The sequence below is a fragment of the Schistocerca piceifrons genome, chromosome 2, assembly GCF_021461385.2.
Source record: "Schistocerca piceifrons isolate TAMUIC-IGC-003096 chromosome 2, iqSchPice1.1, whole genome shotgun sequence".
Taxonomy (NCBI): Eukaryota; Metazoa; Arthropoda; class Insecta; order Orthoptera; family Acrididae; genus Schistocerca; species Schistocerca piceifrons.
In genome coordinates, this window is record NC_060139.1 from 929,028,976 (window position 1) to 929,041,344 (window position 12,369).

At 39.2% G+C, this 12,369-nt stretch overlaps 1 protein-coding gene across 2 annotated transcripts in view; it reads right to left on the reverse strand.

The window, feature by feature from the left end:
- Positions 1 to 1,303: 1,303 nt before the first annotated feature.
- LOC124776843 overlaps positions 1,304 to 12,369 on the reverse strand; it is a 140,966-nt gene continuing 129,900 nt past the window's right edge. For both annotated transcript variants that reach the window (XM_047252007.1, XM_047252006.1), the window contains exons 6-9: positions 6,916 to 7,023; positions 6,530 to 6,680; positions 6,317 to 6,441; positions 1,304 to 2,865 (exon numbers count right to left, since the gene is read on the reverse strand). In XM_047252007.1, the coding sequence (XP_047107963.1) occupies positions 6,330 to 6,441; positions 6,530 to 6,680; positions 6,916 to 7,023 (371 nt within the window). In that variant the 3' untranslated portion in view covers positions 1,304 to 2,865; positions 6,317 to 6,329. The remainder of the gene's footprint in view (positions 2,866 to 6,316; positions 6,442 to 6,529; positions 6,681 to 6,915; positions 7,024 to 12,369) is intronic.

Below are 12,369 nucleotides of genomic sequence, written 5' to 3' on the forward strand. Positions count from 1 at the left end.
TGTATGGTGGCGGGAGGGAGTTTTGGAGGGTGGGGTAAATGTAGTAGGTTTGCGAGACAGGGTTTGTCAGCTATGAGGGGACGTGGGAGAGGTTTGGAGGTGGTTGTAGAAGTGGTGGACAGTGGTACTCTGAGGTGGGAGTAGGAAGTGAGTAGGATGGAGAGCTTTTTGAGGTGGCATTGTGCACGTTGTTCAAGATCCTGCAGGGCAAGGGTTTCAATGTGTGTTATGGGTTCCAGGAATCTGAGATTGCATAGTAGGAGAATTTTGCGGATGGAGAGGAGGAGGATTGGGGTTGGTTGATATGGTTTCGCAGGACTATGTTGATGAGGGCTAAGGATTGGCGGACTCTGAACAGGTGGAGATCATTGTGGAAGGAGGGGTGGCAACCAGAGATGGGTAATTTGATGGTTAGGCCATTAGGGGGGATTTCATGAGCCAAGCAACAATGCAGGAACAGTATGTGGGACTGGGATCTGGCTAGGAATAAGGAAACTTTACTGTATTGATGCAGATGGAAAGAGCATGGATCCATGTTGGTACAAAAAATCCGAAAAATAACATAAGAAAGTAGAATTACGTCCGAAAAATTACGCAAAAATATACACAAATACTGTTCCTGCATTGTTGCTTGGCTCAACCTTCGTTAGTCACTGTCCTCGCCCATCCAGCCCCCTCCTTGTTCACATTCCAGCACTACACAGCCGTCATTTCACCGCCACACCCAGTCTTTTAATTTCTTTCATTTCTCTCCTTTCCGCTACTTACCCCCTCCACACCTTCCCTCCTGCCCTCCGTCTAAACTACAACACTGTCGGCCACTCCCACCATACTATCCCTCCCCACCCAAGCCTCCTCCTTACCCCCAAGCAGTTGCCACTCCCATCATGCACTGGATCTGCTGTTTGCAGTGTGACTGCAGATGTGTGTGCAAGTTGCGTTTGTGTGTGTGTGTGTGTGTGTGTGTGTGTGTGTGTGTGTGTGTGTGTACTGCTGACAAAGGCCTTAATGGCTGAAAGCTGTAATTGTGTGAATCTTTTTATTGTGCCTATCATGACTCAGCATCTCCGCTATATGGTGAGTAGCAACTTTCCTTCTCTGGTATTGTTGCATTCCATCCTGGATTTTCCATTGTTTGATTTTTACGTAATGACAGCTATAAATGAATTAACAAATGAAGACATAACTGACATTTGGTTTTGCGAAACAATTACAGGTCTGGATTTTTAAATTTAGGGGAAGTAGTCATAATATGTATTGCAAACAACATATACTGTTGAAAGACATTAATCTATTACATTTTATTCACACATACATACATATAGTTACTATACATTCTAAGTAAATGCAATTCCAAGTAACAATAACAAAAACTACAGACAATTATGTATGGTAACGTCATATAGTAGACGCTGAATCATTTGACACCTCATTAAATGAACTACCGTAAACATTGTTGTATTTCCTGATCACAGGTTATTTCTGACGAAACAAATATGTCACATAGAAATATTCAGTGTTATATTATACTGTAATTGGTAGCAAAGGAATCAAAACATTAAATATACGTTTAGTTTTTATGATAAATTCTTCAAAATTATAAAATTAACAATAAGTGTGCTAGTTTTGATTGTTATGACTGTACAAATACTTTGGCAGCTACGTTCATCAAATGAGCTCACTCCAAGTCATATTTTAATTCACTTTTGTACATAAGCAAGTAATGCTCAGGTGTTCACTAAACTTCAGCTGAAGTTCAAAATTATGCGTTCACCTTTTTTACTGGAATCTCAAATCAGTGTCTAATGTAATCAAAACTCAAAAGGACATAAGTGCTGCCAAGGTATCTCATCCTCATTCATGATTTAAATAATGAACAACGCAGTCGCAGGCTTTCCAGAAACAGCAGTTATAATGAACAAAACTGCTCACGTATTAATGATGATGCAAGATCAATATTTTTTTGTTACTTCTGTAGTTTACATCTAACAATGTCTACTATGTGTCATATGATTCATTTTGATCATTTTTAAGAATCACCGCACAAAAGTATAAATTTCGATTTTTTTTTTTTTTTTTTTTTTTTTTTTTTTTTTTTTTTTTTTTTTTTTTGGGCGGTTGAACTGGTAGTATGGAAAATGTTGTTGTATGAAATGGCTGTTAGATATATTAAAATAATTTGACTACATGGCTGAATATGGGAACTGGAGGATAGCTTTTATATTAACTAGTGATTTATAGGGAGGTGGAGGGAAGAGAGCCTTCCATCTTAGTTTGAGTTTGAGGTATTTGATGTGGGAGGCAAGACTACCTGACTTACTTAGATTTGTAGGGGTGGACTGGTGGCAAGACTTCCAATCTCGGGCAAAAAATCAATTTGATTACTCTCTTAAGAGCCCTCATGCGGAAGAGTAATGTACAAGACAAAAACAGCAGATGCTTCTGATTTTCTACAAGATATATATCACACAACTTTATTAATTGAAAATATTACAGTTTGTGCATCAGTACTGTCTACTTTTGTTTTCTGTTGTACAGAACGACAGTTCTTGATTGTCCTGAATGTTGGACATGTGATGTGATGAATGAGAGAGAACACTCCCTCTGTTCAGTTCCCTGCAACTGTTTCCTAGAGAGACTAAGCAGAAGATATACTAATGATATAGACAACAGTGTTCATGTTTTATTTCTTCTTCTCCATTTCCTCTTGATGTCAAAAATCTGCATTCACTTGTATATGTAGACATGTAGAGCACATTGCTAGTATTTATGAACAATTGCCATTTATTTTCAGTAGCAGACAGGAAATTTAGCATCCTCAGCTGGCAGACTGTTTCGATCACTGGCCCTTCCTGTAGCTTGGTCCTATAAACAGTGAATATTGACATTTATTATTTGCTCAGAAAGAAAGTAAGAAAGAGTGGGGGTTTACTGTTTGCAGGTAACAGAACATTATCAATTAAGATAGATTGCGGTTCATCATCAAGGAAGTGCCGAGCAGTGAACAGGCTACTTTTGGGGTACACATACTATTAGGGTTATCTTTTAGCTATCCATCAAAATCTCTCTTCAGAGGAATACTCTCTCTCTGTCATCTCTGTAGGCATTATGGCCCACTTGGGTGAGCAGAGATCTTGACTGGGGTGCATAATGTGTGTACAGAAGACGCTTAGGTCGGGAAGGGGGGACAACAGGGCAGGTGTGGGAGAAGATGCTGTAGGGTTGACTGCAGGAGAGTGCAAAATTGTGGTGTGGACAGGATGGTTGGCTGCTATAATCTGCTCATCATAAGAATAAACCTGGTGTAAACATTGCACTATGTATTCTTCTGCATTTGCTGGAACCTCATTGGATTTCCATTTCAACTGCGACTGTAGCCAAGCTGTCTCAAGTACTGTTCAGTACGATAATAAGGGTATGTTTTGTGTTGTGCATTACACGCACATCAACTTAGCGATAATACGGGACAACAGCGTTACCAGCGCATTTAACTTGGACAGCACTGGCCAGTCAGCTGGTACAGCTAGCCTGCAGTGATGTGGCCAGCTGCAGTTCACATGTAAAAAGAGACGAGCAGAGGAGCAATACAGCTTCGAATGTCATTTAATTTTTAAGCAGAATGAAATAATACACAGAAAATCTCACACAATACGCTCCTTAGAAAACTAGATGAAAACCGTAACACATTATTGTTTTTAGCTAATGTACTATTGTAATTAAAAACAAGAATTATGAAAATTCCTGACTTAACCACAGGATACTCTTTCTGCATAAGCTGTGTGTAACATAAGAGAGTATTGAAGAATTTCATCGCATAGTTAAATATTGAAGCCACTGAAGATAGTACTTAGTCAGTTGTCTGGTAATCTCTTAGCTCCTTCCTTACCCGAATCTGAGCAATAAATTTCAGTTCTTGGAGTATCACCTGCTACGTTGATAATGAGCGTATGAACAACAGAATCCACGAAGCCAACCAGGCGCAGCATTTTCTCTTCTTCTTTTATGGCGAGCTGTTCTATATCCTGCCAGCATTTGGTAGTGACATGTGAAAAAGCTGCATACATTAGTTCCAGTACGTCTGGCAGCTTAACAGTCTTGTTACTTCTCAGGCCAAATCCCACAGCTTGGCTCCAGGTTGGTTCTGTTGGGCTCATATTGTAATGGTGTAGTAGCAAATGTAAAAATGCAGCATTTGTATGATGTGCTTGATGCTGTGAAAATGATTGTGTTTAATGTTTCTATGATAGTTATCTACCTCTGTGGTATAGAATGATGGACATAGTCCAAATAAAGAGGATTTGGTTTTTCATTTTTGCCCTAAAAATTGAATTGTTATGTTTTCTTAATTTAAACAACCTTTATGAGCAGTCTTTCATAAAACATCGATAATTAAGAATTTATATTTGAAAGGGAAAAAGGAATTTCCCTTCCAATATGTAATTAGAAACAAGAAGACGTTCATTATTCATAAAAAATGACAACTAATTTTATAATTATGAGATGTAGGTATTTCAAGTTGAACAGGGGAGGGGGGAGGGGGGGGGGGGGGAAGAAGAAGAAGAAGAAGAAGAAGAAGAAGAAGAAGAAGATAAAGGGGAGATTTGAACCAACACCCGAATAACCGCACTTGGATCACATGCCATTGTGCTACCAACTGCACTACGCATTCAATGTCAGTTTAATCAACATCTACATTACATACAATGCTAGGAAAACTTCAAAGCTGATTATCTCTGTAAATTTATGAAAAACATTATGAACAGTCTATTTCTTGGCACTTTTTAACTGTGTTCCACGTATGTGTTACACTATGGAACAGAAAGCAGCCTCAGTCAATTTTATACTGCGCGTTTACAGCACGACAATCAGAGCACAACACTGCAGAGGCTGTGACTGTACACGATTTTTGAAATAAAAACTACATAGCTAAAGTGTAATTAAGAAAAACGTTGATGGCTGTTAATACATTTGAATATCTTAAAGCTTCATTTAATGTAACTTAGCAATAAAATATCTATTACATAAGTACGAACTACTTCCAAGAGCATAACACCACCAATGTACGTGTGCCACAGTTTCTGACCAACCATAGCATTTGCGTTTGTTTACATCAGGTTTATTCTTATGATGAACAGATCATAGGTGCAGCTGTCCCATCCATCCATCCACTGTCCTATCACAGGCACCTGCTACCCATAAAAGGCAGTGCCACCTGTGAAAGCAACTATATAGTCTAAAAATGCACCTGCAACTACTGTGGGGCATTCTATATGGGCATGACCAGCAGCAAATGGTCTATCAGCATGAAGGGCCACCGCCAAACTGTGGCCAAGAGACAGATCAAACACTCAGTTGTCGAGCATGCCACACAAAACAGTGTACTAAACTTCAATGACTGCATCACTGCATGTGCCATCTAGATTCTTCCCACCAACACTAGTTTGCCTGAATTATGCAGGTGGGAACTCTCCCTACAACACATTGTTCATTGGTTTAACCTCCTCGATCTCCACCTTGTTCTTACCTGCCCCCCTATCCTCTTTCTGCTACCATTCCACCTTTGCATAAGCCTGCTGTCCCCCCTAGCCCACCTGTATTATCATTTCCCCTTCTCCCCTCACTTTTTCTACGCCTGCACAACCTCCAGATGCTGCACCTAGCAGCTCTCCATCCTGCCTGCACCATTTTCCTCTGCACTCCTACAGGCTTCAGTGAGCCTGTCTGTTGCTAAATGACTTCTCATTGTGGTGAGCAGCAATCTGTCCATTTAACATTGTTGTATAGACAATATACTTTTCTATACAAAATAAGCAACTAACATTTTGGTCAAGTCTGTTCTTTTATTACAAACCAGTTAGCTCATACTTGTTTCTGCGTAACGCTGCAGCTCATTGTATGTTACCTGCATAATTTACAGTCTGCCACAGCATCTTTTGGATGGAAAAGTGCTTTAGTTAAAAAACTGAACTATGCTTGACGTTTACCCTTATTTATCAGATTATTGTTAACCCCAGCAAACTACACAGCTAACTGGTGTCAATTTGATACAAATTTCTCACACAACTTCCAACCTTTCAGCTAAAACATCCCCCAACTTGATATTATGCACAAAAAAACATTATGTGTAACTGAACAATGGAAGTGGCAAACAAATGCCTGACCAAAACTGCAGCACTGAATTTTGAACCATATTGCAGATCTTTTGTTTGTACAGTGTATTAAAATTCATTCCACTCTACTTTAAAAGTATACATACATACAGACAAATGTCACCAATGACCTAAATTGGCTAATTTACATTGTATCATCTACTAACCTGCAGTGTCCAATTAAAACCCAATTTTGTTCAATTGGGAATCTTGATCTTGATGCATTAGACATAACTGGAGGGAAAGTGCCCTGAAGTAACTGCTCACTACTGAAGGCAGGCTGGAACAGCAACTAAAAAATTTTTAAGAGCATTGTTACTTTTCCCAAGTACACAATTCATTGGACATTACTTCATGTTGTCAAGTAAAATTGAACTTACTCCTTGATAAGACTTCTCAGCTGCACAACTGTTGACACACAAGAGTCAAGATTTTGTGCTGCATACTTTTGACCACCTTCATGGGGTTTCATAAGAGAAATTATTTCATTGCGAACATTTGATAGTTCATCAATAATGGAGAGAAATTCATCTGCAAAGTAAGCGAATTTTATCTCAAGGTTGCTTGCATGCTAACAACACTGAAATATTTAAGTATGAGAGACAGAGGAAGCAGGCAGGGGAGGACGGACGGACAGACAGACAGACACACACACGACAGAGAGAGAGAGAGAGAGAGAGAGAGAGAGAGAGAGAGAGAGAGAGAGACAGAGACAGAGAGGGGGGGGGGGGGGCTAATTTTTAAGCTCAACAACATAAAATGTTACCTCTTGATGCATCTGTCACTTTCAGGACTGTTAATGGCACCTGCCCACTTGCAATGTTCATATCTAGATTTACTTTTTTTAACATTGTCTGCAACTGATACGTATCATCTGAAAGCAAAAAAGTCAGGTCACTGTAATACTTAGTGTTTGAGAATTTTAAGCTATAATCCAATACAAAAGTAACAAGACATAAGTATTAACCTCAATTTTCTCACAAATGCACAGAAATGCAATGGTATTTCTAATTACAGAGATTTATAGCTTATGATTTTTGAGAGAGAGAGAAAGCTGTCTCCTTGCTAGAAGTAAAGGATTCCTTATATCACATAAACATATTACCTCACAAGGATAGCCAACCATAACTCTTTCTTGTCGTATTACTGACAAAGCAGTTAAACTCTGAAATAAACATCCTTGACTGGTATTATTTAATGAGCTATATGACAATTCGGTCATCAATATTAGAACTGTTATGGAGAAATATTACAATTTAGTTGGCAAAGAGTAAACAATGTATTACTCTACGTTGAAGTGACAGATTTTACGACATGTGTTTGTTTCACTTCAGATAATATTAATTTTTTGCAATTTTCAGCAATTCTTTCCCATCCAGTTTTAAATATGTTTTAAATATATTCTAATGAGAACATCACATTCTTATCAGAAAATGTACTTGTATGACACTACTGACATAGTAATGTTTAATGATATTGTGTGCAAAACACCTCACACTCATGTACTGTGAATTAAATAGAAACTCTAGTTATGTGAGACTTATGCAAATGTAATTTGGGTCAGGAAGGAGGGGAGGGGTTGTCAGCAGATAGGTTATCAGTGCATTAGTAGAAACAATTGTCAAAATAAAATAGCATAAAAAAAGGATGCACTCTTCTCCAACCTCAATCACTGTTATCCACACAACTGCACTAGTTGACATCCTGTTAGATAGTGTATAAATGAGCAGATGTTTTAAAACTTTTAATTAAAACAAGTCACATAAGAGGAAGGCTGAAATAACTACACAAGGACACGTGACTGGCTGACCACTTACAAAAGAACACGGACAAGCTACACATTCTGAGGACAGATTAAAAACCTCTCCCTAAAAGTTTAAGGAACAAATCATAAATTTTGCACCCTTCCAGTCTTACCACATTCATTTGACTGTCAGCTGAAGTAGAGCAAATCTGTCAGCAAATAAGCTGTTGCCCTCTTTGTCTGAATATACGAGGGTTGAATGAAAAGTAACGCCTCCACCTTTGTTAATTGGGTTTGGATGGGAATATTTTAATAAATCAAACACATAATAATCCTTAGAATGTGATCTCCAGTTACCAATGTTCACTTTTCCACATAATCACCAGACAAGTGGATATATTTCTGCCAACTATGTGCAAGTTTTCTGAAGCCGCCACGGAAGAAGTCAACACACTGTTTCCGCAACCACAGTCTCTCAGTTACCTCAACGTCTTCTGACATCAGATGTATAATGATGTCCTCGCAGATTGTCTTTCATTATCGAGAACAGATGGAAGTCAGAGGGTGCTAAATCTGGACTGTATGGAGGATGCCGTACGGTGGTGAGGTTGTGTCTGAAGTTCTGCTATGGTGGCACATGAAGCGTGTGGTTTGCCAAGCAAAGCAATAATGTGACCCACACGTTATTGTGAAATGCCAATTGTGCTTGAAATTTCTCTCTGAGTTATACGACAATCATCCTGAATCAATCTGTCAACATTTTGCTTATGAAACTCGGTGGTTGCTGTCACTGGATGTTCAACTCTGTTTATCACACAGGTCAGACGTTCCTGCTTCAACATCTTTAAACTTACTTGCCCAATGACGCACAGTACTCACATCAAAACTGTCCCCATAAACTGCTTTCATTCTCTGATGACTCTCTTTTGGGGTGACACCCTCTGCTGTCAAGAATTCAATGACTGCACATTGCTTAAATCACACTGATCGACTGTCTGCGCAGGGTTCCATACTTTACACTGTAACAACAGAATTGTTCAATGCTAAGGCTTCCTGCCAACTGAAGCTATAGAGAAGAGGCTACTGAAGAAGCCAGTACTTGCCGCATACCAATGCTGCCAACTATTCAAGAGTTACTAAGTTGGAAGCATTACTTTTCAGTCAAACCTCATAAAAAATGTGTTGTGCAGTGATCTATGCCAAGCCTGTACTCAACAAACAAATCTTGAGCTCTTTGAGGTGCCCCCCCCCCCCTTTTGGCTGGCACAAGCAGCGCAGCAGGTAGGGGGGTGGGACAGGTTCACGTAACTTGTCAAATGCCAAATGCTACAGACAGAGTGAGTATTACCTCCTATGAGATTTGCATGACTTTTAGGAACATAATTGTTGACTACCAACTGCTTATCTGTCTGCTGTGTGTTTCACAAGGACATCAATATATGGTGAAGAAAACAGACAACTTTATTGACGATGCCCAACATAAAAAGGAAGAAATGTTAGGGTTTAAAATCCCATCAACGTGGTCATTTGAGACAGAGCACAAACTTGGAATGTTTCCAAGGATGGGGAAGGAAATTGACCGTGCCCTTTCAAAGGAACAATCCTGGCTTTTTCCTGGAGTGATTTACAGAAAAAATGGAAAATCGAAAGCTTCAAGGCCAGATGTGGATTTGAGCCATTGTCCTCCAGAATGCAAGTCCAATGTGCTGACCACTATGTCACCTTGCCTGGTACACCCAACATAGTCCTACAAGCACGTACCAATTTTATCTTCAACTTCTGTAAAACAGCACATACAAACATCTACAATTTGTCATTGATTTAAGTGACAGCAATACTTTTCTATAATGATGCTAACACCAACTGTAAAACAACCTTAAGTTATGTAGCTGTTACTTGTGACCTACACAGGGTTAGGTACAAGTGATCTCGTTGCGTTTAATATCTCCTTCTTATTATGGTATTTCATTTATGTGTGTGCAAAAATTTTGGAAACACATAATTTTTCACTCAAATATACCGAAACTCTTGTTATGGAAGTACAGACAGACTGAATCATTTCTTTTGAACAATTCCCTAATATCAGCACCCTTGCTAGAACTGTCAGACAAATGTCATTAAAATAATATAAATTTAAAATGGGCAAAACAATGAAGTTTAAGGAGTGAAACAACATAGAAGTTTAATAAGTGAATTCACTCATTTACTTACTCATCCTCAAATGCAGTCACATACTGTACAACACTTAGTGACAATAATTGAAAATTGACAGGGCTAGTTTGCGTGAGCCACCCACCCTTGTGAAACAACACAGTATTTTCTCCAACAATTTAAGAACTGTTTAAAAATAAAATACCTTAATAGTTGCACCACTTATGTCCCTCCACCTGCTAGGACAAATAGGAAGATCAGCTAATAAATTGGATACTGCCCTTGTCATGATATGAAACATATTCTGCTAAAATGTTGCATAATAAGTTTTACCAGCCGCAACTTCTTTCCCATTACTTCCTGGTACTCATCCTCCCAATGGTATATAAGTGTGTGAACAGTGAGGGTGCTGCTTTTAGATGGCTTTCAACAATGCTATACTACGTACAGTGCGTGCAGGGCCCTTTGGCTGTTGTGTTCTCTAGTAGCTCATAGCAACAAGTTCCCATATGCATTTGTATCCAGCAGAATATTATCGCCTTCAGCAGGTAAAGTACGAAAAGGGTGTCTTGGACGAATATGAAAAATTACCTTGCTGGGTAAATGCTCTATGTGGCATGTAGTGGATTCAGGGAGCAAGAGCAGAGGATGAATTCTGCAGCTCAAATATGTTTGATAGAATTTGGTTCAGTGGTAAGACACTTGGAAAATGCAATCACTCTACAAAGGAGAATGTTCACAAAATACTCCTGTGGCTGAGTGCAGAGTATTACTGAGGTCTGAGAGATCCATAAGAGGACCACCAAGAGATATTCAAAGTATTCAAAGAAGGGCAGCACAAACGCATGTTTAACTCTTGGGAGTGTGTTACTGAAATGCATTTAAGATGCCATTCTTCCTGTGCTCCACACGGAAACAGCATGGCTAGAAACTAATATGTGGTAAAATGAGAAATACCCTCAGTCATGCACTTCACAGTAGTTAGTAAAGTACTGATTTAGATGATGATTAATGATTATCTTTGGATATACTAGTCTTGCTGGTCCTTATACCTCATATCCATAATCCAGTTGAGATGGCACAAATGCTTTACAGGACTGAAGCAATGATGTTCAATACTTCTATGTTGAGTGCCTTAATTCTTCCGGCCTTCAGGTGCCTTATATGTGGTAGTCAAGTGAACTTGTCATCAATTGACTCCCTCATTTGCGATAAATGTAAATATGCCTTGAACGGTGGAAATCTATACAGACATACTTGCCTAAGGAAAAGTAAAGTCTTCTTTTCATTGTCAATTGTACTAACCTTCTGAAGATGAGTTGCAGCTGGCAAATAACAGTCATAAGAGCACTGAACTGCTCTCCTCTCTTTACCAAGGATATTGTGATGGAAATATATATAACATTCACATGCAGCAATTTCTGCAGTAAGGCCACGGTCATTTCTATCTTCACTGTTGACTGGACTCAGCTCATTCATGTACCAAAGATTCAGATCAAGGCTTATTGTCAATGCTCTTAGTGCAATTGGATTCGCAGCTTCATATATGGAAGCTTCCCTTTTGAGACGTCCTCGACTGTATGACCTGATTCATCCAGCTCATCTCTGGTAACATTGCTTTTAACATCTGCAAGACTGACTGGTTGAATACTTTCCATTACATGGGGGGAATCATGGTAGTCTTTACCTGCACAGCTATGGAGTCTGAGAAGAAAACTGACCAGGAAAGAAGACGTTCAGCTTCTGAAGTTTTGTCTACCCAAGTGATGCTTTGCAAAGCGGAACAAAATTCAAATGATCTTGTTGTTTAAAGACACTGGGGTCTTCATCAGACATCGTTTTTGATGAAGATACAAATGCTGCAGTCTGCACAGGAGAAGTTTCTCACAAATAAGAGCAACAAGAACCACTTGATTTTTATGGTCATAAAGAAATTTGAGGATGGAAGTATTCAAGTGTTACAGACAAAAGAAGATGGTGATTCATTACTTGTGGAAACAGCTATTTCCTGAATTGCTGAGTTTGACACTGTGACAGTCTTAAGCGAGGACATAGGTGTGTTTGTACTTCTAATGGGTCGAAGAAACAAATCCAGCAACCTGTACTTCCATAACACGGGAAGAGGGAAATCAGCAGGAGTGTGGTACTCCAGCAATTCTTTCAATTTTGATCCTGGATTTGTGCCTTTCAGCCATGCCTTCACAGGATGTGATACCACGCCCTGATTTTTTTTTTTTTTTTTTGGGGGGGGGGGGGGGGGGGGGGGGGGGGAGGTGCGGCAAGGAAAACAAGGAAAAGGGAAATTAGTAAACCTTAGGGAGCAGG